This window comes from Phycomyces blakesleeanus (assembly GCF_001638985.1).
Source record: "Phycomyces blakesleeanus NRRL 1555(-) unplaced genomic scaffold PHYBLscaffold_25, whole genome shotgun sequence".
NCBI lineage: Eukaryota > Fungi > Mucoromycota > Mucoromycetes > Mucorales > Phycomycetaceae > Phycomyces > Phycomyces blakesleeanus.
This window is the reverse complement of record NW_017265158.1, coordinates 158748-186715: the sequence shown is the minus strand read 5'-3', so window position 1 is coordinate 186715 and position 27968 is coordinate 158748. Positions and strand designations below refer to the sequence as shown.

The following is a 27968-nucleotide window of genomic DNA, read 5'->3' as shown; positions in this document are numbered from 1 at the left end:
TGATGAACTTATGCTATTGTATAAAGGTATCACAATTGATACATATAACTGCTCAGGTGCTCTGGTACGTGCTGCTCTGTTGATGGTTGCATGCGACATCCCTGCTGCAAGAAAGACGTGTGGGTTTACATCTCACAACAGCACATGTGCATGCTATAAATGCAATCATCAGTTTGCTCGTGTTGATGGGACCACTGCTGTAAACTATTTTGGGCTTAAGTTTTCGGAATGGGCTGGCCGCACAAAAGAAGAAAATCGCAGACATGCAAACCTGTGGAAGAATGCAAAGACATTGACAGAGAGAAAGCGATTGGAAATTGAGAATGGTGTTCGTTGGTCTGAGCTTCATCGACTTGTGTACTTTGAGCCAGTGCGTGCAACCATTATCGATCCCATGCACAACCTTTTTCTCGGGACTGCAAAACGAATGATGGATATTTGGATTGCAAACAATTTGCTTGATGACAAAGATTTTGTAGAGATGCAGGAAGAGGCTAATAGAATGGTACTCCCTGTAGGATATACGACTCTGAAGATAAAGATTGGAAAGAAATTTCCGTTTATGAAGGCAGATGAGTGGAAATCATGGTGCCTGATATACTCTCCTGTTCTGCTTAAGACACGCCTGTGAGATGATCTGCTTGGCAATTGGATCCATTTTGTCGATGCATGCAGAGAATTGACGAAGCCAAGTATCACCAAAAATGGGATCAAAAAAGCTCACGAAAGTTTGGAGGAGTTCTGTGTTGGTTGTGAAGACTTTTATAAACCAGATGTATTCACGCAAAACATGCATCTCCATCTCCATCTAAAAGAAACGATTGAGGACTTTGGGCCAATTTACGGATTTTGGCTATTTAGCTTTGAGCACTATAATGGTGTATTGAAAGGGTTTGAGACAAACCAGAAGAGTGGGTTCGAGAATACCTACATGAAAAGGTTTCTTGAGAATTCTTACAATGGTGACTTTTGTCAAGTGCATCTCAGAAATGTTACCAGCCCTTTACTCCTCTCTCTCTTTCTCAAGCTGTCTGGTCGTAAAATCTATAATCCTGCACTTTCGCCACATCCTTTAATACCGTCATTCTTTCACTTGCCAACGTTCCTACAATCCGCTGAAAAGCCTTCAAAGCAAACATTTGGCAACGAACCTCTACCTCTTTCCGCTCTACCATTGTGTTTGAAGCCACCAACAACAATGAGAAAATCCAAGTATGATTGTCTGCTTGATTTCTATAAAATTGAGTATGACAATGATTCTCTTTGCAGTGCCAAGACAACAATCAGGAATTGTTGGTTTGTGAATGACCGAATCCAGAAGATTTCGTCCATCAATCTTCTTGGACAAGTTTACACAGGTGGAGAAGGCTTGGTCGTGAGAGGATCGCATATACAAGCGAAATTTATTGAAAAAAGTGGAGACTCTGAGGAAAGATATGCTGGTCATATTAAGTACTTGTTCTTGCACGATTTTACACCAAACCTCACGCACACCAACCTTTCCCCTTGTCACAACCCCCAACACGTATTTGCCTTCGTTGAGTGATACAAAATTCCTTGCCATCAACCTAGAATCAAGCAGGGCATCGAGTTGTATGAGCCAGAATTTCTGAAGTATGACTACAACAACATTCTGCCTGTCCACCACATCTTGTCGCCAATTGCAATTGGAAGTCATGTGTCTGGTAGTGGTGCGGCAAAAGTCGTTGTTATTCCTCTGCCAAGAAAGCTGTACGCTTAATAAAATACTCTATCTTTTTTTTAAAATAATAATAATAATATAAAACATAGTTCATAGACATAAAAAGAGATGTGATAAAGAGTGCAACTAAAAAGACAGAAATTTTATTATACGCGTTTTGACCACGTAGGCATTTTTGTGACCAAGCCATGAGGAATTGTCTCGTGTACTAACACATGACTCCGCAACTTTAACTGCGTTGCTCTTTTTCCCAAGTCATCTCTGGCGAGCTCATCAAGAAAGTCAAACACGGTATTCAACTATAAATGTATATATACATCAGGAATCAAACAACAGAAAAATCATTTTATATAAAACATTACCTCATCACTACGCCAATCAGGACGAGATGCAACAACAGAAGTATTGGTTTCTGTCTCATCACCAGACATTGCATCTCTGTAAAAAACGCCATTATAATCCCGATTAAACTTTTCAGTGACGGCATCCTTATGCTTTGTGTACGTTCTTTTTCTCCTTTTATTAAGCTACGATATATATAATATTTTAAGTATACTTGTCAAAATTAAATTATTATAAATAGAAATGCTTACAGCAGTCTTTCTATTTCCTCTTCTGTTTGAGGTAGTGTTTGTCTATCTGTCTTCTTCAGTAAGCTTACTAGCAGCCAAGCGATTGTAATAGCTGTTTACAATTATACCACATAGCTCTTTTGGTGGTACCATGGCTGCTACAGGTTGACAACGAATGTAAAGCATCAAATCACTTGCAAGATTCTTGTTAAACTCGTCAGACAAACCAACATTGACATCCCAAGTTGGTTTATCATCATTCTCTCTGATCAACTCCAAATCATCTGTCTTAAGATTAATATCTCTTAACCGCCCCCAAATAATACTCTATTAAAGGTATATTGATGTTAGATTTAAAGGGAGATTGTTTTTATAATTTTAGTATTTGAGCTTACTGAGATCTTTGGGTGTCTTGAGCTGCTTATGATGTCCTGAGAATCCATATCAGAATCCAGAATGGCTTGCATGCCAGTCGATTGAGCACCCACCTGGCATGGTACTGTTCAAATAGTCAGTCTATTGGAAAACAATATAGTTTGTGTTTAATTACCTTTCAATTCACTAACATCGGAACTAATGGCTATCATTTTGTCATTGAGTGTAGCGAGAAGACTGACTACATCATTAAACTCTGACACTGGAATTGACATATTTTCTGGTCTAGGAGCAATCATTGGATTTGACAATTCTATACGCCCAGTGTTGACTGCGTTGATCAATGGCCTAGATGTTGATCCATTGGTACATGCGTTCTGGTTGATGTTAGTTCTTGGAGCCATTATCTGTATTTTTATATAATAAAATAATAAGTTTCTGGTATATATTGCTTGATATTTCTATTTTAATAAATTTTTAAGAGAGTACTTTACACGTAAAGAATTGTAGAGTAATTGAGTGATTAAACAATTATGTTAATGATTAAGCGAGCAAGTTGAGCAAGTGTATGAGTGTGTAAATACTTCTTTATTTAAATGATCGAGGAGATCGAAATATATTATTTTGAAAAAAATTGAGCTAGAAAACAACTTCTTTAGGTATATAGTAAGTAACAATTGTTTTATGAAACATATAAAGCTATAATTAGTAGACAATTTTTTTTTCAAAGTAAGAGAAACAGTCTAATAACTTTTTCAGGGTCTACGGCTTTTTCAAACACTGTTTTTTATTTTCCCACCTTTTTCTGTTTTTCTCTACTCTTTAATAATATTAATAAAAATAACACTCTTTTAATCCTACTATGTTTCACTTTGGGCACCCTTAATATATACATATGATGCAGGTGTCTTTCATTATACAAGAGGTACTTTACTATTAAATATATCATTATTTTACTAACTATAAATTACTTTAAATAGCCATTACATATATTTCTCTGATATAACCAGTGCAGACAAAAAAAAACACAAAAACATATTGGTGGCATGTACGTATATATCTATATCAACATCTTCTTCCCAGTATTAAAAACAATATCTAACATCTACTTTAAATATAGCTCACCCTTGATTTACATATGGTCAGTAAAAACAAATCATTTAAAGAATATAAGGGTACGTGTTATTCATTTTATTATTGTGTTGTTTTTATTTTGTTTTGTTTTTTTATATCAGCATTCTCACTCTCCTTTTTTATAGTTGAAATGGTTCTTCACATTCTTATATGACCAGTACTCAAGGACAAGACATGTTCCTTTAGTAAATATGTATGTATATGTTTTATATTCCTTTCTTTGTAATATATACTTGAATGACGCATCGGCTCGTAGCTTTTAATAATATAAATCTGTGTTTTATTCCATTATTAACAAATTATTCTAACAGTATGTAAGTATCTTTCTACTCCCTTTAATCAAATAGCTTCAGTAAGCATATATACTCACTATCCAAGTTTATTAATTCAAAAAATTCTGAAACAAAATTTATAAGAAGTACAATATAACAGATTAGTGTATTTAATAGTAATACTATATAGAATTCTTATTATTGCCAAAAAAAAAAGGCTTTTTTTATCCAAAATAAAAACAAATAAAAAACCATTTTTCAAAACAAAACAATATTCAATTGAGTAACTCGTGCTTAGCATTTGCACCTATGAGAATTTTTTCTTCGATTCATTTAGCCAATAAACATTAAAGAAGTGCCCTGTTATTACATCTGTTATTACAAAAACAAGGCCTACATCAAATTACAGGTGTAATCAGCAGTAGATAATACATTGTTCTGCATTTGGAATAGTCTATATAATTGATCCCCGAGAACAGTTGATACACAGACATTATACCTAAACTCCCGGTTTTTATTTTTGGAATAAGATAATATTCAATTATTTTTGACACTTTATTCAATAACTTGTCAACTATGATTTCCTTAATATTTACGAGTAATTCATTTTTATGTGACAAAATATCCCGATAATCAAAACCTATTATTATAATAATTCCCAATGGTTTTTGCAGTGATAATGGAAGATACATTCGGAATCAACGTTCTAAAATAGTTGATCAGCCCACAATAACTTTGGATATCTTTACCCGTCTTTGGTTGAGGAAATTCAAGAACATTAACAAGTTTTCTGCGGTCCATTGTAATTCCTTCAGGTGAAATATGAAAACCAAGCAAATAAATTTCTTTCTGAAAGAAATGACATTTTTTCGGATTCAACTTCAAATTGACCCTTGTTAATCTCTCAATCACTTGCTTCAAGTGTTCCTTGTGTTCCTCGAACGTTTTGCTTGTGCAAACAATGTCATCCACAAAAAACCGTACAAAAGATAATCCTTCCAAAGCTATACTCATAGTTCTTTGAAATTGTGAACTGACATGCTTTATACCAAACACTGTACCAATAGGTTTGTACTGTACACCACACCATGTGAAACTAAGCTTGTATGTGTCCTTTGGGTTCAACCTCAAAGAATTAAACGCAGATTTCAAATCCAGAGTGGAATAAATATTCGCACCCTTTAAATCTTCAAACAATTCACCAATCAATGGCAAAGGCATACGATCAATTGACTTCAACAGGCAATTAATTAATCTGGGATCATGACAAACGCGATATCCAGTAATTTCTCCTTTACCATTCGTCTTCTTGACAACAGTCAAAGGCGTATTCCATTGTGTGTTTGCAGACGCTCTTTCAATTATACCATTGTCCAGCCATTCTTTCACCTGTTCATCCACTACACCTTGCATCTTGTAAGGAATGGGATAAGGGCTTCTGAACGCCATAGCATTTTCTGGAGTGTCCAAACATACAACACTTTCAGGTATAGTACAAAACGAACCCTTAGGAATATCTTGATTGACTTTAATGAATGGTCGAATATAATCCATAGCATCCTCAAACTGTTTGGGACCTACAGCCGGATTATTTTCCTTTTATTCATTTTCTCTCTCAATGGATTCAAGAAGATCACTCTTATTATTGAAGCGTCTATCAGCTTCTCTACGTTCCTCACTTGAATCAGCATCATCATATGATAAAGGTAAACCATAAATACCAATACCAAGAGAAGACATATAATCAGTACCAATACTGAAATCATACTCATGACTATTAGTTAAATTCATCACTTCAAACTCACGTTGAATAGTCTTACTATTGCAAGTTACACTGATCACACAAGTACCGATTCTTTTAATCTGGGTATTGCTATCAGCCAAACAAATAAAATACTTATGAACATTGTTTTTGTTCAACAAATCTTTATTAATGTGATTGATATAACTAATGGCTATTCCATTCTTCAAGCAAAAATTCTTGTCCACCGAACTGAACGTGGCCCCACAGTCCAACAAGGAGATGGTTCTAATAGAATTATTTGCCAAAATAGGAAAGGTAATATTAGTGCTCATGTTCTTAAAATCTCTTTTAATAACCATGTCTTTAAGATTGTACTTACAATCTAATGCCATCTTGGCCAGAGCACTAGTGTTGTCTTGGTACTCTGACCAAGACAACGAGGGACTCCCCTCAACCACAGTGGAAGTTCTTGCTGGTCTACCAGCAGAGGAGCAGACTGCCATCCTTGACACCTTTGTCAAGTACTTCTTCCGTTCCAGACAGGAGTGTCTCTTAACCCAGGGAGCCTTGCATGAGAAACAGATGCCATCCTTCATTGCCTTCTTGAAGTCCCATGACTTCTTGGGAGACTGAGAACCACGCTCGAGAGAGAAAAACCTTTTCTTTCCCTTGTGAGAACCAGCAGAGAGAGAGGACGCACCATTGTGAGCAGCAAACGAACTCCAGGAGGACGCGGCAGTACTATTGGCAGGATTATGTAACAAAGCAGTGGAGTCACTTGTTGACACACTCACCAACGAGATGATGTCCTCAATCTTTGAGGGCATCTTGGTGCCATAGTTGGCTGACAAAGGAATAAGACAAGCTTCCTGGACTTCCGGACGCAGATTCCACCAGAAGCAGAGAACCAATTGAACACCATCATCCAACGAGGCCTGGCGGCGGAACTTTTGAAATTTGGCACCAAAAGAACGAGCGGATTCTCCTTTGCCTTGTTTCATGCACCAGACACGACCCATGTTCAGGAACTTACGGAACGGCATGTCATAGTGATCTAGAAGAATACTTTCGGCCTTCTTCCAGTTGTAGGCCTTGCCTTTGAGCTTGTTCTCAAACCAAGAACGTTCTTCCTTGTTCAAACAAGTGGGCAACAGACGTTCCCAGCAGGAATCCAAGGACAGAGAGTGTGCTTCCAGGACTGTGGTAAACTCCTGGCAGAAGTCATACACCAAATCGAACACATCACGGTTGGCCTTCACCAGAGGACCCTCAGAACGAAGCTGGAGAAAAGGTAGGTTACTGGGAACCAGAGTGCTTCTCTTGTCATGAGGCTTAGACGCAGGAGCAGTGGAAGCCTTGAGGTCCTTGAGGATTTGCTCAGCCTCAGCAAACAGTACTTGTGCTTCCTTGGCACCCTTGGAAGCAGACTTGGCAGTAGTAGAGGTGGGATCCCTCTTGGAAACACCCAAGTAGTGGCCTAGGGCAGCGTAGTAGTTGCCCTTCTTAGTGTTGAGGTCCTCCTCAGCAGAAGCCAGCAACATTTCCACAGTGACCACAAGGTTGTTGTTAACTCTGACTTCAGAGTTACCCAAATAGATGCGAGGAGAATTGGCACCCTCATAACCAGAACAGCCAGCATCGGAACCAGAAGAAACTTCTTCAGAATCAAAGGCACCGTCCTCAGAACACAAGGGAGTCATCACAGTATCACCATCATGGTCGGCAGAACCAGCAGCAGAAGGAGGAGGAATGACACCAGAGTTGACACGGGCGGTTTCTTCACCAGAAACGATAGTAGAGTTGACAGCGGATTGTTGAGACATTTCGAGAATTCAAAGTAAAAAATGTGGTATTTCAGGTACGAAACAATAGAAAAATAAAATATTTGAGAATAGAGACATATAGAAATACTTTGAGACTGTATATAAGTTGTCTTTATTCATAAATAAAAAGTGTCCCTTTTTATAAGAAAACACAATCTGCTCTTGTCATTACGTCTTAGTTTCTTAAGGCTTTCTTCCTTTACTATATTTGGTTATTAGAGTGTATTTACTGCTTAACTAGTGTCAGTGTTACAATTATGACATCAAGTTCTAAATTGTACTTCTTTAGCTCTTAGCTATTCTTTTCTCTTTTATACTAGAGCTTTAGGACTTCCTACTAAATTAGCTTCATATCAATCTGACACAGTTTACCCGGCAGTATGATATAATTATCTTAACAATCTTTAAGATATTATCTACAGTACTAACTATAATAATTATTGGGTTGATTACTTAATCATTTATATATATTTTATACTAACAAGATGATAACTACTATGCTATCCCAATATGAATATGTTCTTATATGTAATAAATTCAACATCTGAGTGTCTGGATCACCACAAGGCATACAGCCAAGAGATGAACGTGAAAGAAGTTAATGATGTAACAAATTTACAAAAAAAAATATACTTCTCATTGCCATGATAAAGGAAGAGAATAGAATTTTTATCTGTACTTTCTTTATTTTTTCTTATTTTTGCTTATATATTATTTTTATCTCTGATTAGTATTTTATTAAATATATCAATTTTACTTTTGGCTTATTCTTTACATTTTGAGTGCTAAATATCATTGAATTTTGATTTTTTAAAGGCTGTCGGACATTAAATCATAATTGGCTGGCGGAGTTTTCCAGGAAAATATTGAAACAAATCCAAAGACATTGATAGTTATCTCCAATTGCACTATAATATTAAACACAAGTGTGGTGATCCAGACACTTGGTTGTTAGATTTATTACATCTAAGAACATATTCCTATTATTATAGTAAAACAGCTATCATTACAAGAACAAATAAATAATTTATTTATTTTACTTATGGTAAATCAATAAGACCAATAATTAATTACAGTAAGTACTGTAATTATGACAGCTCAGTAATCACTGAGTTAATATGAGGATACTGCAATTAGATTAAATTATAAACATAGCAGTACCAGCTCTCTAATATCTAAATGAACTCAGGCTTAAAAAATTAAGATGTGACTGACAAAGCAGATTGTGTTTTGATATAAAAAGAATAACTTTGTATTCTTTAATAAAAGACAACCTATATACAGTCTCAAAGTATTTTTATATACGTCTCAATCTTTTTTACTGTTGATTTTATTCTATAAAACTTCACAACAAGATAATGATTAAAATATAGAAGGTACAAAACTTCAATAAACACGTACTGTCAAATTTCACAAAAATATTATTGCCAAGAGGATTGAATAGCAACCACGTCTAGTATATTAAAGCTTTGTGTAAAAGAAATAAAAAAACAACAATGTGTGAGTATATAAAATCATGACATGTTTTGAATAAGATATTATATCTAGACAAACACATGTAGATTGAATGGCCATACAAGGGGAAACGAGTGAGTAAACCAGATCATAAGTAAAAATACTAGAAGAATAGAATAAACTTACTGGGTGACAAGTGTCAAATATATATAAAAAAAGATAAAAAAAAGAAAGAAAGAAAATGTCTTTTTGAATTAAAAAGCCAGAATTATAATAAATTGCAAGTGATATATATAATAATCCAAAAGAAACAAGCTGGATAAATATAAATTTCCAAATGAAGATATAAGCTTGTGCACCTAACCTATATACTCCTCTGAGTTAAAACCAAAGTATTTGAACATGAATAAAAAAGATATTTTTTTGATAAATAAGATACAAAATCTATTGAATTACTATCCCTCCCCCTTTCCTCTTTTTATTTATATATATAGACCCGCCAAATTTTATAAAGCTTACTTTGATAATGCCAATCGATATTAAAGTTTTTTCACATATAGAAAATGAACAATTTTGCACCTGCTGACTATTCATTCAACAACTTTATGTATGCTGCTATTGCACACAGTGCTGCACCAGGTAGTAGCAACTTCATGCTACCTGATAATGCAATGACTGCTATGATGTCAACTCATAGCCAGGCTACCAAAAGTATATCAGATCCTTTGATTTCGATGATGAGCACAATGAACAACCAGTTGAAAGGTCTGGCAAACCAGGTTTTGCTCATGGCTGATGATATCACTTTATCTAACCAGACCATGACTTGCCTCCAGAAGACTGTGACCAATATTCTTGCTGGCCAGACTGCTATTCACGATGTTGCTTCCAGATGTAATACTACATCAAGCACTGAACTTGTTGGTGGTTTTTCATCTTTGATGGAAGAAGATATGCAGAAATATCAGTGTCTTTTTTTTAAAAAAAAATAGTAAAATCATCTAACACTACTCTTGTAGGCCCTTATTAGGGACTATGTTAAAACACAAAACTTTACCAGCAACAATCCAAGAGAAATTGCTGCAAACGATGCAAAGCCAGAATGGGTGCTGACAAGCTACTTCATGAGTAGTGATAACCATGGTCTTGCATCAGCTATGAGTGCATACTTGCAGAGACAGCCCTGTTCTGCTGGGATAGCCATGCGTGTTCTTGAAGGTATGGTAAAAAACTATTTCAGCAACCAAGTGCGCGAGTCTTGCAGATCAGCCGAATTCACAAAAAGAAAAGACACTGCCATAAGAAGACATCAGTGTGGTGTGACAGTAAGTTATTCATTTAATATATATAGATATGTTATGACACTTACAATTTTTAATATATATTCAGCTTCTTTGCCGGCGTGGACTTGCATACAAAGAAAACAAAGATGCAATCAACAAGTTTATGGATAGAGTTGACTGTGTCCATGCTATCCAGAAAGCCACTATGTCTGATGAAGAGTCTGATGACGAGGATCCTGCAAGAGACAAGACTCTTATGACTTATTGTCCTAGTTGGAGAAGTGATGAGATAATATATTTTTGTAGAGATTTAAAGTATAACAGAAGATTAATTCATATAATTAAAAATTAAATAGCTTCAAAAGCTCTTTACTTCCCTTGACAAGTATTCCTCTTTGAAGGCAAAGAAAAGAACTGCAAGAAAGATTACACGTGTTTGAGCTATGTGTGACGCAGCTGTACCAACTAATTTAGAAGTTCTATTAGCTCAATGGACTATTAAAAATCAATAAACAAAATATAGTTTTCCACTTTCAAAAACTTATATGTAGACAACAAACATTTTCTTGATAATATATTAATAATAAATTAATAGATAGATAGATATTTTTGTTTATGCATACACTTTTCTAAATAATAGGGCTATTAGCATGTGAGTATTACCAGTGGCAGTTGTATGCACACCAATTGCAGCAGGCATCAAGATTCAATGAGCAGGTAAGATGTTCTGAAAGTCACTTCTTGTAAATGTGAATTAATTTAACTCGATGTACTGATCACTTCATATGTTTTGACTTGCTGTTTTATACCATCTAACATAAGCAAATACATGCCTATCTGCTTAGTACATCACAGAATCAATGATTTTACTGACAAAAAGATATTGAATTTGGCCAGTAAAGGCACTTATTCCACAGCTATTGTTTTCATGAAACATTGCTTGTATTAATGAACCCCATCAAACTATACCATTACTACCCTTGTAAATCTGTTCAAGGAGATTAATTGATAGAATTTTCTGGATAGAAGTGTTCACAAAACATTTTTCCAAAGACTGCCTGCCTGTAACTTTTCAGTGAAGTATTGTTATATGCTGCTTTGTAGTACTCAAGTAGATAAGTATACTTATCTTCTTCCATTGGCATAAACTTCTCAAGATTGAGAGGAAAGACAGATGAAGGCAATGGCTCATTACCCTTTACATTGTCAATAGTCACAACAGCAGAATCAAGAAAGTTCTTCAAATTGAAACCATAAGCAGTCAACAAGTAAAACGTGACAGGAATGGAAATGGCAGTGGCAAGAGTTGGAACTGAACCAATGAGCTCGTATATCAAGAAATGGTGCAATGTAATATGAACAAGTAGGAGTATTGTATGAGCAAGATCTGCTTTATATGCATCCTCAAGGTATTTACGCATAAAGGTTTCTTCAAACCCATCCCTCTTATTCGTCTTATAGTTTTTTAATTGGCCATTGTATCTTTCAAAGCTAAAAAGCCAGTATCTATATACTAGACCAAAGTTCAGAACTATCTCTTTGAGATGCATATATAAGTGCATATTAGGTGATATGAAATCTTTGTCATGCACATCCTCGCCTCCCTGGCCAAACAACTTCAAACAATTGTGCACGTGGAAAAGATCTACAGTTGTAATACTTGGTTTGGCCAAGTACCTGCAAGCATTAACAAAGTGCATCCAATTGTCAAGATTTTCAGATAGTAAACGGCCAGCCAAGAGAACCAGGGAGTAGGCTAAACACCAGGACTTCCATTTATCTGCCTTTATAAATGAAAAGCCCTTTGCAATCTTGTTTCTCAACAGAGTTATGTTGAGAGGAACAATCATGCTGTTGGCTTCATGTTACATTTCATCAAGATGCTTGTCAGTTAGCAGCTTATCAGCTCTCCATCTCTCCATCATTCTTTTTGCCATGCCAATAAACAGGTTGTGCATTTGACTGCGTTGAAGTACTTCAGTTCAAGGAGCTCTGACCAACACGTGCTATTCTCTCTTTCCAGTCTCATTTTCTCAGTCTCACTTCTGGCACGTCTCTATTTCTCTGCATCTCTGTGATGTTTTTCTTTGGTATGAGACACCCACTCAGAGAACACAAAACCAGAATAGTTCATGCCTTTTCCATCTGTGAGACAAGAGAAACGGTGGTCACATATATGACATGCATTAATACTGGCATGTGAAGTAAACTTGCATGTTCTTCTTGCAGCTGGGATGTCACAGGCAATGAGAAGCAATGCAGCACAAATCAATGTACCAGACAGATACTCATTAGTAGAAATAACCACACCCAAATACAGCTTCTTGAGATCAACTACAAGAGGACAAAGATAGTGATTTATCTCACTGGCTTTGACTTCTTTTGGTTCTGGCATAAGACTGACAAGAACTATATTCTCCTTCTTGTATCTCTCTTCCCTTGGCAGGTTGTTAACCAACAGGTAGATAGCTTCACACGAGTATGATACTTCATCAAAAGGCCGGAGCCAATCAATATTTAATGTAAGCATTAGAGAACGTTTGTGGGCTACAAATTGCTGATTGTTACTGTCTTTCAAGTTTTCCTACTTTGCATCATTGTATATATCAAAAAGACTTCTGAGTACTTGTTGTCTGAACCTCCAGAGATTGATTGCTCTCTCAAATCCAGGGCAAGAGAAAAGAATTGAGATTGCCGTTGTGATTGAGTTGTACATGTACATCTTTTTTGGTCAATCCAGATTGTTGGATGCTCTCAAGAGAAGTTGTGTTCCACACATGTCTCAAGATAGTTTTCTAAAATTGCAACACTGTGGAACAGGCTCAGACTCAGAAAGTATCTTATGGCATTCACCACATGCCACAAAGTGTTGTATATCTTCTGTAAATGTATTGAACCCTGTCATAGAATACAAGCTGGGCAGACTCAATGGCAGATGGAATGATTGACCAAAATGTGCCAGCACCTCATTGAAAAATTTGATGAAGATGACACCACCGGAATGACTACATATTTTGATATAAAAAATGCAGTGAAGGATGCAATGAAAGCATGGATTGGATCAGCTGGCCTTGCGTGTCTAAAGAGTTGTTCTGTTTGATGGTTATATTAATGAGCAAGGTTTTTTTCAAGGTATTTCTTTTATTTTTTTTACTAACCATTAATATTTTAGTCTTCATCATCAGTCTCATCGGAATCTACTCAAGTATTGTTGGTAGAGTCAGATATATCTTCTGCGACTATATTTGTAAGATATAACTAGTTAGGTTTACAATTTCTTATACAACACAATAAAATTATATAATTATCTTCATGAATCTCAAAAACATTGCTCTCAGGCTCAGAATCCATGTTGCTTGTGTTGTCATTCATCATGTTTTCAGAATTGTCATTCACAATGTTACTGGCATTTTCATTTATCATATCTACTACTTCAGAAGACAATACAATATTATATAAATTTATTAAATTGCTATATAAAATCAGATAAAATAAAATAAAATGTATAGTGTTTCTCTATATGCAATATTTTCTTTGAAAATTTCTTAGCACATCATTGGCAAAATGTCTACGGCATGTCTGAGCAGAGATCATAACAAAATATCTACTATTGGGAGAGCACAAAGAACAATTTCATTTAACTAGATTGTACTTATTAGACATTTTAAGTTTGTTTGCATTTATAAAATTTGTGCGAACAGGAACACATTCAATAGTACAGTTTATTTTTATAGCTTTTATTTTTTTTTAGATAACCATTAAAAGATGCAATATGTCTTATATTCAATAGAAAGAGCTATATAGTATTATTGCCACCAAAATTTAAAAAAATGATGGAGTTGGAATTTGATTAACTTGTCTCTTTGGTTCTACTCAACTTTCCCATAGTAAAATCATATAATTTTTGCAGTGAAAGAAACAATAGCAAATAGAAAATATAAAAAAAAATATTGAAATAAAGACAAAGATTAGTATTCATAATAAAGCATAACATTTTCAATCATTTAAAGTTACCTCTTGAAAGCAGTAAATTAGATTCCAATATGACTTATCTAAAATAAAAGGAAGAAAAGAGTCAATACTATAATAAAACTCAAACTATCAAGATAAAGATATTTATCTTTGCTACAGAACACAATGGAGTTTCTCAAAATGACTGTAATCTAGAAAAAAAATATTAGTAAAGTCTTTATAAACTTATAAATATAGTCTGTTGAGAGAAATATCTTGTATCAAAGCAAAATGGCTTCTAAAAACAAAGTAAGTGCATATTATAGATGCTATTGGACTTAAGTATTTATGTTTTTGCATTTGTTTCAATTTCTTCTTTGAAATTTTTTATATGTAATAATTATTCAATCTCCACTAAATGTAGGGAAAAATGTGTGTTCCTAAAGCTTGGTTACTTTCTTGATCACATGACTTTCCGTTTTAGAATAGATACTTTTATACATTATCTATGGGAGCAATCAAGATATTTCAACTTCTGAAAAAAGTTAAACTTTGCAAATGAATTTATCAAAACACCCAAACTTTGAAAGGTATCAGCTTTTGCAAAAATAAATTTAATACAAAACGCTTCAATAGAATTATAGAGAATAGCACGCTTAATAATTCTGTTCAAGGATTTTTTATTAAATTTATTTTTGCAAAATTTAATATCTTTTGAAAAATACTATTATACATAGATACTTAAGTCCGATAGCACCATATTTAGTAGTACTCACTTGAACTAAAAATGAATAGAAAGAAAAAAAAGAATAAAAGAAAAATGGTAGCTCTTCACTAAAAAATGCCAAGTGTGTGACATCTCTTGTTATTTTTTTGGTGACTTAGCAATTTTTTTTTGTTTTTTACTTAGCATTTTTTTTTATAACACAATAAATTTTATAATGTTCGAATAATCACGGTCTTCACAAGTACTTTTTTGTATGTATAGGTCAGCAACAGTACAAATTACTGGGCACTTGGCATTACAATAAGTATGATAGGAGAAAAAAACATAAAATAAAGGAATAAGAAGCTATTTCCAAGAAACATTTTATCACAACAAGTTCCTTGGCTGCTAGCATTTACAAGTACAAAAGTCTTTGGTCAATTCTAGATATCCTTAGCCAATAAGATCTCTGACTTTTATTTTTTGCATTTGCTTTGTCTCAAACTATCTTTTTTTCTTTCTCTCTGTCACAAAACTTCTTTTTTTTTCTTTTTTTCTGTTGCAAAAGTGTTTTCTTTCTTTTTCTCAGTCGCAAAAACTATTTTTGCATAAAATTCACCCAAAATAGTATAAATTCATTTTTTCTTCTGCTTTTCTTATTTTTTTTTTTATTTATTTACAAGTAATTAGCCGATTGAAATACATATTTTTGTTTGTGCAATCATCTGAAATTCAAAACCTCTACATATTTTTTTATTTTTGAACTTGAACTTTATTATAGCCAATTAGCACTCTTTATTTGAAATTTTAGAAAAAAATTACTATAAACAGGTCCAAAGTCTTTAGGTGTGACAGTGAACACAATTTCTCTCACAGTTCCCAGAAGTCTAATCCCGCTACCATTCGCTATTAGACAGCTTGTTAATAGAGTTGAACTTCTTCTTGCCAAAATTAGCAGTCGTTTATTTTCGCCACTGAAATTATTTTATTGACTTAGGACTAGGGTATGATTGTGGCAATTATTTGTCCACTTTTTTCATAAATTATTTGGATATTATTAGAAATTTATAGTGAAAATATACATTAATTTGTCAGATTAATGTCAGAAGATTTATAAAGAAGTATAAGTGTTCTCTGTTGTTATTGAGCTTTTCCGTGCTCTTTTTGAGTGTATTTATGAATTATATCTATAGTAAAGAGATTACTTTTATTAGAGCTGCCTTATGTGTATTTCAATACCATCAATAATATATAAAGTAGATTAAACATCAATTTTATATCTTTTTAAACTTTATTTTACCTTTAAAAATTACACTATAACCTTTTTAACTAAGTATAATCCTCTTGAAGTAGTACTAGTTTTTTTGTAGTATGTTAAGCTACCTAGAGAACCCAACAAGCTGACCGTAGAAACAAATTTCTCACCTTCTTGATCTTTTGTACTTGGAGGTGATGATATATACTGGTAAATGACCAAGTTCTTTCTGTTTCTTCTTGTAGTTTTGTTTGATTTATTTGGTACCATAGTTAGTTAGATATTTATAAATGTATGACATTAATAAAGATTGTGATTTGTAAAAAAAAGTTGATGTATGAAATAGAAAAAAATTAATTTATTATGAGTTTTATACCCAAGACTTGGAATGTTATGTTATTATTTTATTACATAACAAACATAATGACTTTTAGAGAGAGTTAATTGATATTTCACCATGATACTTTAGTATATTTCAGCTAAGAGTCTTATAATTGATTTTATGCAAGAAGTATTAAAAATTAAATATTGTATATGTCTTCATGAATTTGTAAGATAATGTTCTTGCTCTTCAACTAAATTAAGTCGAAGTAGAGAACTTAGGCTTATCAAAAATGGAAGTTGTAGTTGGTATAAGAAAATATATACTTCAATAAGCCTAAGTTGGAGTACCATTAGTTTCTCATATAAAAAAGCAGGTTACATACTAGATTTGACAATGGATTTTTGTTTAAAAAGACATTTTTTTTTAGAAAAAACAATTTGTTGATAATAATAATAGTATAAGAGTAGATAATTAATAATAAAAAATAGTAAATAGTTAAAAATATTGATAAAATGAAAAAAAATTAGAATTGTCTAGGTGGACGGGACTGAGAAGGGGTGCCATGTTCTTTTAACTTATTATAAGCAGACTTCAATGGATCAACAAACTGGCCTAAGTCTTCAGGTCTACCCTTATACTCCACTACCTTCTTCTTAAGTTCAGCAGAGTATAACTGAATGTACTTGTCAATATCAGCAGCTATCTCATCAGAAAGAATAGACGGGTCAACTACTGCACTGGTTTCATTAGAAGGTGGCTGGACAGAAGAAGATGAGGAGAAGGCAGAGGAAAGGTTCTAGCGCAAATAGTATGGAAGGTCAAGTATACGGCTGACAAGAAAGATATGCTTGCAGAATTTAAAAGTATCAGGGCAGGTGCAGTTCTGTAAGAAACCATCTTTTCAATCAATCTCATACAGAACAAGATCAATGGTAAACAATCTGCAAGTGAATAAAGTATCACTTGTTTTTTCAACCATTGATGTAGCCTTGTCAATATCTAACATATATGTCTTTTTCTTTTTTAGCTCTTCTTGGTGTGAGAGGTGCATTGCTTTAAATCCATATAAGGTTTTAACATTTTTTTGTCTGTAGTCAAGTGTTAAAACCTTTGCCAGAAGATAGATAAGTCTATCAATGCAAAGAGATCTTGCACGGCCAAGATAGAATGTCTTCAATTGATTATGATAAGACTCAATATAATTATTGGTGTGAAAGATGGCAGACTACTTGTTATATTAAATATTAATAATTATTTAAAATAATAAAATAATCTATATTATACTTACTAATCTCCATGCTTTACACTAAAGTGTCTTCTTGGGAATCCAGAACTTATTAAAGTATAAAATAAATGCTTCATACTCTTCAAATTTCTCCAGAAATTCACTATATGATACATCAAAGACCTGAGATGTTTCTGCATGCATCAAGTTACTCAATACAGCATGGACACTGTTACATGCTATGTTTGAAGTCTGTGTTAAGTTTTGCACTTTAATCTATATTATAATAGCATGAGATATATACTTGCATTTAAATATATATACTACTTACATGCTTTTTCACATTAACTTCCCATGCTCTTTTAATATGCCAATGACATAGCAGGGTATCAACACTACCCCCAAAGACTTCTTCAAGTGCACCAATTTCAATAGGACTGCAGTCAATCATTATTCTTTTTACTTTTAACGAAAAGATATTCTGTAGCCATATCAACTACTGACTTAAAGTTAAGACAAATTCATGATCTGTTATGAAAAAACAGACGGGTAATCCCTTATTGATAATTGGGCTGCGAATGACAATTGTATAAAGAAAGCAATCTTTTGAATCATCACCAGCTGAAGTATTAAAGGATTTGGTTGTTTTATATATAGAGTCAATACACCACTCCTCAGAGTTTTCAAGATACTGTTGTAATTATAAATTAAATAAGTAAATATAAAATAAATAATATTAAATAAAAGATATATTTATTTCTATTTGCCAATCTGAAACCCATGAAAGAACAAAAGGTCCATTTTGATGAACTGTGAACAAAGTTGTGTTTCCATTCTCACGGAGTTCTTCCATCCAAAGTTTGACACTTTCTTTGTGATTGACATGTCTTCTTGAAAGCTTTATTACATGGGTATTGATAACATTTCTCATGTATTGATAATCTATGAGAATAGATACAGAGAAAGAAGTTTGGCTACCAGATTGCTCAAGCTATATAGCTTAAAGTCAGTAAAGACCCTCAAAATATACTATAAAATATTTACTTCAAAAAGTCGATCTTCACTCATTCTAAGCATATTCTTAATGGATTTCCAATCCATATTTTGGCCAACAAGCTCTTCCACCCATTGCTTTAGCTTATCAGGCAATCTGGAGGAGCTTATTTCCTCAATTTGAAAGGGATCATGGTCGAGATACTGCCAGTTATACTTGATATGAATTGTACCATCAGTCATAACATGCTTGTATATGTTAGCTGGGCAACCAATTTTTATAGATTTTGTAGTTCTAACCCGCTTCTGAACTTGCTGCAAAGAAGATAGTTTTTTTTTAGGTTTTTCAGCATGATCACATAAGCATACAACTGTTTTTACTTTTAAAGGCTCTTTAAGAGCCAACTCAATAAAAGCACTATTTTTGTTATGGTTATACAATTGATGGTAAATCCAATTGGCATGCTTTTTTGCTATTTTATTCAACCAGTTTGTGAACTCATCTTCAGATAAAAGAGTTAAGAAGTCAATAGAATCTATGTAATCAGGAACAATGCGATTCTCGTAATCATTGACACTATTAAAGGTTGACATTTTTAGCCTGTATAAGAGATGAGACTTTTAAGAGAAAGTATTAAGGAGGATACGTGTAATAAAAAATTATTCACGTAAAATGAAACACTTTGAGATCTGTGACTTGCTTTTTTATATGGGGAAGTACTGTTACTGCCTAAGTTGAAGTATAAGCTTAATCGACTCTGTTAACAAGCTCTCTATTACATGCATGTAACGCTCTGGTTCTAAGTCTTTAATTCTCAATTGAGTCATCAGATTCAGACTAATGAGGCAGCTGGTGGAGCCTCCATTCAAAATTGCATCCACTCATGGCTCTTCCTGCTAAATTATCAGACCTACCTATTGGGTCCACCACAACACTAGGTCAAGCCAATATAACCACTCCACAACCCTCTACTACTACCTCTACCACAACCAACACTAGGTCATATCTTGATGTTGCCACAGCCACTCCCGCCCCCAGTCAAGTACCAGTCGTTCTTTTCTCTAACTTGCCAACATCTACAAATTGCGTCTGGTACAAAAGTACATCTCATCATTCAGTATTCTTTACTCCACCCACTGATTCCACCCTTACCTCTGAATTCTGGACTGCTCTCAGAGCAAGCGTTCCTACAGCATTCACCTTGGGAATATCATTGCCTCATTGTCAACTGCTCATGCACGAATTGCACCTGACCAATTCTACAATCTGCACCAAACTCTGCTCCAAAGGCTTTCTGGTTGGAGGCCAAACGTACTTCCCCTCTATGGGTATTGCCCCAGGCACAAAAATCTTGCATATCTCTGTCTCTCAACTTTCATACCTTCCTTCCCCTCTGCTTGAAGAGGCTATCAAAACAGCCTTGGCTGCATATGGCACTGTCCGCAAAGTTGGTTTGCATCTTCATGCCAATTTTTTTGATGGCACTGGTTTTGCTTATCTTGAATGACCACCCAACCCCAATGCCACCCTTGCCAAACTCTCATATAAAATCCTATATGATGGCAACTTGTACATCTTAGGTATCTGAAAACAGATGAGTATTCACTGTAATTATTGTAAAGTTATGGGCCATGCTATCAAAAACTGTCCAAACTGCCCAAAAGATTCCCAACGTTGCTTCACTTGTGACCAGACTGGTCACTTGCAACATGCCTGCCCCAGAGCACCCCCCACGGACGCCAGCTCTTCCAAGAAACCTGACAAGATTCTCACAACACCTGAATTCCCTGATTGCTCATGCAAGACTATCCCTGGTATGTCTCACAGACCTCCAGCCAAGAAATCGATCCCCCTCATGGTGCACCTATGATGGCAGAGGAATCCCAGGCTACTACCACCACCTCCTGCACGAATTTCTCAACACCACAACAACTCTCTGTTCCTGCTGTTCCTACTTCCCCCTGCCAGTCTGCCAACAGGTTTGCTGCACTTGACGGACTAACTGACAGCAGCCGCACAGGTGTACTTGTTGACCCTACTCTGCCTCTTCCTCAGACACACAACACCCAGTATGTCCCCATCTTTCATCCCCTCCAAAACGCTTTTCTTCCCTCAAACTACACATCGGGCTCTACTAAAGACAAAGAAGAATTTCACCCCAGCACTTTTGACAGTGACAACAACCAAGACTCTCAGCATATCCTAACTGATGACGAGATGGCAGACGGCAATCATTCTTAAATTTATCATTAATATAGCCTCCATGAACTGCTGCAGACTTGTCAAGTCTGGAAACACCAATAATTACTCTCTCTTTATTAGATATCTTTGCTCCCTCTCTCTAGACATACTTGCCATTCAAGAGACTCACACCAACACAGACGCTCTTCAACAGACATTTTATCCTCAATTTCAAGCATCCAACTCACTACAGTCTCCTCACTGTGGTTTGGTTTCCCTCTCTCCCCTCATTTCTTTTACTGATCCTCTTTTTTCTCTCTGTAATCGTTGCATTACTGCCACCATTGTTCACTCTTCCAATTTGGTTGCCCCATTTCATATTTGCGTTTTATATGTCTCTGCTTTATATCATCCTCGATGTGATTTTCTTACCTTCCTCCTATCCTCCCCACATCTTCTCCCTTCCCTTCCTTCTTGCTATCTTATGCTAGGAGATTTTAATTATTCCTCATATGCAAAGGCCTCTTGTGCTGGCCTCGCGCCACGTCTATGGCTGCATTTTGTCGCTAACCACTTTGTAGATTGTGTCACTTTGTCTGACGCTCAGCCTATGCCTACCTTTAATCGTGACTTTTCCTCTTGGACTATCGACTACATATATGCCTCCAAGAATATAACATTTTGTCACTCTTTGTTCACTGTCACATTTGTTCAGCCCCTGTGGACCGATCATTGCCTTGTACATACCTGTCTTAGTTTTCCTATGCTGTCTCATATTGGTTGAGGTTTGTGGCATGCGAACTCTCGTTTGGCAAACATCCCTTCCTTCCAATCCTCCCTGTCCGACTGTCTTTCCTCCTTCATACCACTACTTTTGTCTTCGATTTCCCCCAATTACAGTGCGATCTGATCAAAGTCGAAGTGGCTCATTTCACATGTCCATATTCATGCACAGTCCATCCATCACTTGCCACTTTGGAGCTAAAGCCTCAGAGTAAATGTGACCATTTGATACATAAATTTCACCATCAGCCTGCTCAGAACTTCCAGCTGCCCATTGTTGAGCGTCAGCTTCAGCAAGTTCAACAGAGATGCACCAAGATACTAGCACTCTGCACTGGAAAACACTGGAGAGAACAAGGCGAAACTTTCACTGGGTTTTTGAAACGCACAGTTGCTTTTTGCCAAGCTCGAACCACAATAACCAGCCTCCACCACCCCTTCACCAACATCTTATGCACTGATCCCAATGATCTTATGGAAGCTGCTGCTGCATTTTATGAAGATCTTTACACACCTGACCCTCCTGCTCAGACAGCTATTGACGATCTCCTCCTTCACTTGCCCCCAGGCATCTTCCCTTTCAAAACTACCTCCACAACCCTCCTTCAACCCTTCATCTTGGATGACATTCGAGCTGGCACCACTTGCACTCCTAATGCCAGGAGTCCTGGGCTGAATGGCCTGCCTTATGAGATTCTGCGATTAATTATGGATCATCCAATGTGTGCTGTTTTACTTATTCAAATATTTAACTATGGGCTTGCCCTCGGTGTGTTCCCTTCGTTCTGGCAATCAACCTGCGTCTCTCCTCTTCCCAAGAAAGGTGATCTCACCTCCCTCCAAAACTGGCACCCAATCACTCTCATCAATACTAATGCCAAAGTGTTCACTTGCCTCATCAATCATCGCATAGTATCTGCTGCTTCCTCCCTTGTTACGCCCTTCCAGACTGGGTTTGTCCAAGGACGCTTCATTGCTGACAATGGCATGCTGACCAAGTTGGTTATGGCACAGGCTAGACAGGACGGTTCATCTGGTATAGGCCTTCTTTTGGATCAGGAGAAAGCTTATGACAGAGTCCATCCCGACTACCTTCGCCAGGTCTTGCAGCATTTCAACTTTCCCCCTTCCCTCATTACCTGTATATCTCAACTTTTCTTCTCTACACAGATTCGAATCAATGTCAATGGACACCTATCCCGATCATTCCTTCAGGCTCGTGGACTCCAGCAGGGTGATCCTCTTTCTCCTGTACTCTTTAACCTTGCATTCGAACCTTTGTTGCGTCGTGTGATTCATGATCCTTCCTTTGCCAGATTTTCTCCATCACCACGCACTGCTATTCCACCACCTCTGCCCATCAAGCTCTTGGCCTATGCTGACGATCTGCTAGTCTTTCTGCCTGATGCCGCCCACTTGTCCCGTCTTCATCATCATCTTCTCACATACTCTTATGCCTCCAATGCTCGCATCAATCTCCATAAAACTGAAGTTTTCTCTCTGTCTGGTCGCCCACTGCCAGAATGGTGCCCTATTCTACAACAATTTGATATCACCACCTGGTCTGACAGATCTTTCTCCACTCCCCTGCAATACCTTGGCTTTCCTCTTGTTCAATCCTTACCTCAGCACAATTCTTTCTGGGACAACATTCTTTCCAAGATTGAATCTACCTGTCATATCCACCACTTTCGTTCTCTTTCCATTCGTGGCCGTGCCACAGTGCTCAACTCTCTCATCCTCTCTAAGCTCTGGCACGTCCTCATAGTTATCACTATATCTCTATTCTTTTTCTGTCAACTTTGCTCAATCATGAGTAAGTTTATACAATACCACTCCTTTTCTCCCATCTCTCTTGGCACTCTCTGCCAGCCTATTTGGCTTGGTGGTCTAGGGGATCTTGATCCTCAGGTCCAACAAGCTGCTCTCCAGTTGCATTGGCTCCGGCCTCTCATCCACTCTCTGCTGTCCCCCTCTGGTCTGGTCCTGCCTTGGTTCTCTTATGTCCTCCGCCTCAACTCCTCATCTGCTGATCCACTCGTTCCTTTGATATTTCCATCTCTCTGATCCTCTCATCAGCACGATTTCGACTCTCCTCTAGCCACCCTACTTGCTGCCATTGACCTTCTCCCTCACAACTTCTATGACGTGGTAGTGAACCTCCCCACCTGTCTCTCTTTGTCTCTCTCCTCCCTCACTACTGCACAACCCAACCACCCTCCCTTTCAATCTGCATGGCACGATCTCTGGGTTTCCAATGCCTATGAAGTAGATCCTAGTTTCGGCGTGTTTGCCCAATGCCCCCTCCACCGCATATTCCATCATCCTATTGTCCTTCACCAGTTCTTCAAACGTCTCTACACTTGCTCTCTTGTCTTGCACCCTGTCCTGTATCATACCACCATTCCCCCACGATCTGTGTCATATAGTTTCCTTTACTAGATATGCCTTCCAGTACAGCTGTCAATGTGTATCCTTTCTTGGCAGCTCTTGTCCCTGGCATCCCTTGGCATTGTTTGTTCACCCAGTCTTTCCACCTACTCTGCAATTTCCACTCCAAATCCACACGCCCCATAATCCCCACACTTGTCGCTCACCAGCTTCGTCGTTTTGGTCCTCCCCCCTGCCATATGGGGCCCGCAATATTTGATTTCGTGCCCTGCACAAGAACATTCCTTGCCGTTCTCACCTCAATTCTAGGATCCCTACCGCCTTCCCAGACCCATCCTGTGCCCTTTGCTCTCACCCTCTGGACTATCAAACTCATTTTTTGTTCCAGTGTCTGGTCAAACTGTCCGTATAGTTGCCAATCTGGACATTGTACTTTGCCCAGACCGCAACACCCACTGTCTTGCTTTCTGGTTTGCAATCCTTTACATTTCCTCCTTGCACCAATTCTGCTCTTTCTGCTGCCTCAATTTTTGGCTGCATGCTGCTGGCTATATGGTGCTATCATTGGCTGTTCATATTTGATCACGTTTCTTCTGTCTCCTCTGCTGCCTTTTCCACTGCTTCCTCTCTGCTTGACCCCCTCAAGAGCAAACTTGCTCTCGACTTTCCCCTCCTTTAGCTTCCTTCCATACCTCCACAATATATATAACCAAAAACATATAAATAGAAAAACATTGTAAAAATATAAAAGCCAAAAACAAGTTGTGATTTTCCTCTTTTGCCTTGCAGCATAGAGCCTCACTAATAGATCAGAGCCTTCAGCTCCCTACAAAAAAAATTGCGTCTACTTGGATGTTCCCTACTTGTACTGGCAATCTGGGTGTCCCATTTCCAGTATGGTTGTCTTCTGCCAAGAACGTCTTCAACTTGGCCGGCTGCTTCTCTCTTGGCTGGGTCAACTGCTTTTTCAGTTCTACCCTGGTGGTTGTCAACATCGTGGCCAGCTGCGCCATTGACATCTGGAACACTGGTCTTGAGAGCAACTCCTTGGCTGATACTGTCACTTCTGTCTTCCGCTCTTCCTTCTTGACCTTGATCAAGGCCACATTCTTTGGTTCCACATCCCTCTTGTTGAGTAGATGTACGATTTTGATCTGCTCGGCCTCCTTGGGCCCTTGGATGATGTCTATCTCCATTTCTTCGATGTCTCTTTTCATCATGGCCGCTTCCATCTTTTTCCATGCACTAAATTCTTTGCTCTCAGGATTCCAGTGTTCTTCTAATCTCTGAGCCTCTTCTACCTTCAGTTCTTCTCTCTCGAGCATCAATATCTTGCCCTGTGTGGTATTTCAGGTACGAAACAATAGAAAAATAAAATATTTGATAATAGAGACGTATAGAAATACTTTGAGACTGTATATAAGTTGTCTTTATTCATAAATAAAAAGTGTCCCTTTTTATAAGAAAACACAATCTGCTCTTGTCATTACGTCTTAGTTTCTTAAGGCTTTCTTCCTTTACTATATTTGGTTATTAGAGTGTATTTACTGCTTAACTAGTGTCGGTGTTACAATTATGACATCAAGTCATAAATTGTACTTCTTTAGCTCTTAGCTATTCTTTTCTCTTTTATACTAGAGCTTTAGGACTTCCTACTAAATTAGCTCCATATCGATCTGACACAGTTTACCCGGCAGTATGATATAATTATCTTAACAATCTTTAAGATATTATCTACAGTACTAACTGTAATAATTATTGGGCTGATTACTTAATCGTTTATATATATTTTATACTGACAAGATGATAGCTACTACGCTATCCCAATATGAATATGTTCTTATATGTGATAAATCCAACATCCGAGTGTCTGGATCACCACACCCTGGTTACCCAAGCTCTTCTTTTGCTTCCTTGGACAGTAGAAGTAAGAGTGGTCTGCTGGTGTCTCCTGTCCCCAACAGATCTTGCATGCCTAGGGGAAGTTGGCAGCCAAGTGTCTCTCTTCCTGGGAATTGTAACACTTATTATTACGTCCATGTTTAAGCTTCTTGGCCAAGAACAGCTACATGTGCTTCATCTTGGCTACTGACTGATCGATTTGCACGTCTGGTTTCTTGGCTTTCTTCTTGGCCTTGCTCTCTTTGCCTGGGCCTGTGACATTCTTCTTCTTGTTCTCCTCTTCAGACTCACTCTCACTTGTCTCTTCTTCTTAAGCCTCACTTTCCTCTGAATCCGAGTCATAGTCCATCTCCTTTGACAGCTCCAGGATCATTTCAATGGCTGCTGCCAGAGTCTTGAGATCGTTCCTCTTGATCTCTCTATGCAGTTCCTTGCTGATCATATCTGCAATGAACGCCTTCTTGATATCCCTCTTACACAGTCTTGAAGTGTTGGTGTCTTCCTTTGTTTCTAACTTGGACTGGTTTATCAAGTCTTGGAACCTATTAGCATAGGCACTGCCAATTTCTTGGATGATTGCTTTGCCCTGATGATCTGAGTGACCACGTCAAAGTCTTTTCTCTTTGGCCTATACCTCTCAGTGAATATCTTCGTGAAGCTGTCCCAGTTCTGAAAGTCTTGTATGTCAAACCACCTCTGCTCCTTAATCTTCAAGCAGTTGAGGATCCCATCAAGCTTATCTTGATCTGTTTTCTACCTGTTGATTCTTGCATAGACCTCGCAGTTTTTCAGCCAGAAGGCCGCACCTAGGCTCTTGCTGCACTTTGGAGTCTTCATGTTGATTGTTCTTGGATGTTCTTTGGCCTCCTTAAGTCTTTGGGATTTGTTGGTTTGTTCTTTATTTAGGTTATCTTTTGGGTTGTTTTCAGTATTCAATTGATCAATCCTGGCAGAAGGTGCCATGTAACAGATTGACTCCACTATATTATTGTTGTTGAAGTTCACTTTGTAACTCTATGATTGCCATACTACACACTTTGGGCAAATCCTTGTATGATAGAACTCTGACTAATTAGAATAAATTTGGGGGTCTTGTGATCACGCGTGTGTTAAACTATAAAAAAGATGTTGTTTATTTTTGTATAGGCACTTCCTATTTCTAGATCATTGTGGCCACCTAAAAGGTGCAGCCACAGTACACTCAAAGCACCAATGCGCAACATTATTTTAAAGATACTTTTAACACCAGATTTATTTTACTAAAAACATCATTTCAATTATTTAATTTATCCAATAATATACTCTTATTTAGTTATTATTTTATATACTCTTATTTCATGATATACAACTTGTAGAGGGTATTTTAGCTGTAGCTTCTGACTCTTACATTTTTTGACAGTTGGCTGCTTTCTGAGTTAATATTTCTATATGGTATATTTTTCTTATACACTGGAAAAATAATTGGACTCCGATCGTTTTTTTTCAAGACCTAAAAAGTGTTGTCAGAAATGTGAAAACTGAATATGTTTTACATTTACTTTGTTAAAAAACAGTTTCTCTACAAAGTAAATGTAAAACATATTCAGTTTTCACATTTCCGGCAACACTTTTTAGGTCTTGAAAAAACGCGGTGTTCGAATTTAATAGCAGAGAAAGAGAAATATTGGCCCTAGATTATTCACTTCTTATGGCAGACTACGAGAATCGATCCCCTAATATAGTAATACTATATATTATGCAGTGTTTAAACAATCTTTTGTCATGAATATATGAAGTTGTGACTGCATAAAGTTCAATATTTGGATTTTTTTAAAGCTGGCAGACATTTAATGTCATTTTCATATATTGGTATTTTAAATTAAAAAGTTGGCCCAAAATCCAAAATTTCTGATTTA

The 27968-nt window shown here is 36.6% G+C and overlaps 13 protein-coding genes across 13 annotated transcripts; 4 read left to right on the top strand and 9 right to left on the bottom strand.

The window, feature by feature from the left end:
• Window positions 1-394: 394 nt before the first annotated feature.
• On the top strand, window positions 395-1546 carry PHYBLDRAFT_173291 (hypothetical protein; the record flags this gene model as incomplete). The annotated part of the gene is made up of 2 exons (XM_018436991.1): window positions 395-627; window positions 676-1546. 2 exons carry the CDS (start codon window positions 395-397, stop codon window positions 1544-1546), a joined length of 1104 nt encoding a protein of 367 aa, XP_018286325.1.
• A 163-nt stretch (window positions 1547-1709) lies between these two features.
• On the bottom strand, window positions 1710-3053 carry PHYBLDRAFT_73914 (hypothetical protein; the record flags this gene model as incomplete). The annotated part of the gene is made up of 7 exons (XM_018442943.1): window positions 1710-1754; window positions 1855-2001; window positions 2065-2218; window positions 2296-2362; window positions 2403-2601; window positions 2670-2773; window positions 2825-3053. 7 exons carry the CDS (start codon window positions 3051-3053, stop codon window positions 1710-1712), a joined length of 945 nt encoding a protein of 314 aa, XP_018286324.1.
• An 836-nt stretch (window positions 3054-3889) lies between these two features.
• On the bottom strand, window positions 3890-7622 carry PHYBLDRAFT_173289 (hypothetical protein; the record flags this gene model as incomplete). Its single annotated transcript, XM_018436990.1, has 3 exons — window positions 3890-3963; window positions 5423-5632; window positions 5693-7622. The coding sequence occupies 3 exons, from the start codon at window positions 7620-7622 to the stop codon at window positions 3890-3892; spliced, it is 2214 nt and encodes a 737-aa protein (XP_018286323.1).
• Window positions 7623-9640: 2018 nt separating this feature from the next.
• PHYBLDRAFT_72987 (hypothetical protein) lies at window positions 9641-11247 on the top strand (the record flags this gene model as incomplete). The annotated part of the gene is made up of 6 exons (XM_018442756.1): window positions 9641-9997; window positions 10097-10402; window positions 10467-10675; window positions 10717-10745; window positions 11001-11077; window positions 11206-11247. 6 exons carry the CDS (start codon window positions 9641-9643, stop codon window positions 11245-11247), a joined length of 1020 nt encoding a protein of 339 aa, XP_018286322.1.
• A 114-nt stretch (window positions 11248-11361) lies between these two features.
• Window positions 11362-12210, bottom strand: PHYBLDRAFT_150464 (hypothetical protein; the record flags this gene model as incomplete). The annotated part of the gene is made up of 1 exon (XM_018432480.1): window positions 11362-12210. The coding sequence occupies one exon, from the start codon at window positions 12208-12210 to the stop codon at window positions 11362-11364; it is 849 nt and encodes a 282-aa protein (XP_018286321.1).
• A 932-nt stretch (window positions 12211-13142) lies between these two features.
• Window positions 13143-14023, bottom strand: PHYBLDRAFT_173286 (hypothetical protein; the record flags this gene model as incomplete). The annotated part of the gene is made up of 3 exons (XM_018436989.1): window positions 13143-13365; window positions 13620-13832; window positions 14013-14023. 3 exons carry the CDS (start codon window positions 14021-14023, stop codon window positions 13143-13145), a joined length of 447 nt encoding a protein of 148 aa, XP_018286320.1.
• Window positions 14024-17120: 3097 nt separating this feature from the next.
• Window positions 17121-18273, bottom strand: PHYBLDRAFT_173285 (hypothetical protein; the record flags this gene model as incomplete). The annotated part of the gene is made up of 5 exons (XM_018436988.1): window positions 17121-17393; window positions 17574-17822; window positions 17903-17930; window positions 17962-18098; window positions 18154-18273. The coding sequence occupies 5 exons, from the start codon at window positions 18271-18273 to the stop codon at window positions 17121-17123; spliced, it is 807 nt and encodes a 268-aa protein (XP_018286319.1).
• Window positions 18274-18581: 308 nt separating this feature from the next.
• Window positions 18582-19409, bottom strand: PHYBLDRAFT_72990 (hypothetical protein; the record flags this gene model as incomplete). Its single annotated transcript, XM_018442757.1, has 2 exons — window positions 18582-18720; window positions 18853-19409. The coding sequence occupies 2 exons, from the start codon at window positions 19407-19409 to the stop codon at window positions 18582-18584; spliced, it is 696 nt and encodes a 231-aa protein (XP_018286318.1).
• A 290-nt stretch (window positions 19410-19699) lies between these two features.
• PHYBLDRAFT_173283 (hypothetical protein) lies at window positions 19700-20323 on the top strand (the record flags this gene model as incomplete). Its single annotated transcript, XM_018436987.1, has 1 exon — window positions 19700-20323. The coding sequence occupies one exon, from the start codon at window positions 19700-19702 to the stop codon at window positions 20321-20323; it is 624 nt and encodes a 207-aa protein (XP_018286317.1).
• Window positions 20324-20440: 117 nt separating this feature from the next.
• Window positions 20441-21057, top strand: PHYBLDRAFT_173282 (CCHC-type zinc finger transcription factor; the record flags this gene model as incomplete). Its single annotated transcript, XM_018436986.1, has 2 exons — window positions 20441-20630; window positions 20657-21057. The coding sequence occupies 2 exons, from the start codon at window positions 20441-20443 to the stop codon at window positions 21055-21057; spliced, it is 591 nt and encodes a 196-aa protein (XP_018286316.1).
• A 2343-nt stretch (window positions 21058-23400) lies between these two features.
• PHYBLDRAFT_173281 (hypothetical protein) lies at window positions 23401-24711 on the bottom strand (the record flags this gene model as incomplete). Its single annotated transcript, XM_018436985.1, has 4 exons — window positions 23401-23562; window positions 23905-24168; window positions 24322-24439; window positions 24605-24711. The coding sequence occupies 4 exons, from the start codon at window positions 24709-24711 to the stop codon at window positions 23401-23403; spliced, it is 651 nt and encodes a 216-aa protein (XP_018286315.1).
• Window positions 24712-24989: 278 nt separating this feature from the next.
• Window positions 24990-25496, bottom strand: PHYBLDRAFT_173280 (hypothetical protein; the record flags this gene model as incomplete). The annotated part of the gene is made up of 1 exon (XM_018436984.1): window positions 24990-25496. One exon carries the CDS (start codon window positions 25494-25496, stop codon window positions 24990-24992), a length of 507 nt encoding a protein of 168 aa, XP_018286314.1.
• An 887-nt stretch (window positions 25497-26383) lies between these two features.
• On the bottom strand, window positions 26384-27036 carry PHYBLDRAFT_173279 (hypothetical protein; the record flags this gene model as incomplete). The annotated part of the gene is made up of 3 exons (XM_018436983.1): window positions 26384-26667; window positions 26708-26781; window positions 26831-27036. The coding sequence occupies 3 exons, from the start codon at window positions 27034-27036 to the stop codon at window positions 26384-26386; spliced, it is 564 nt and encodes a 187-aa protein (XP_018286313.1).
• Window positions 27037-27968: the final 932 nt, after the last annotated feature.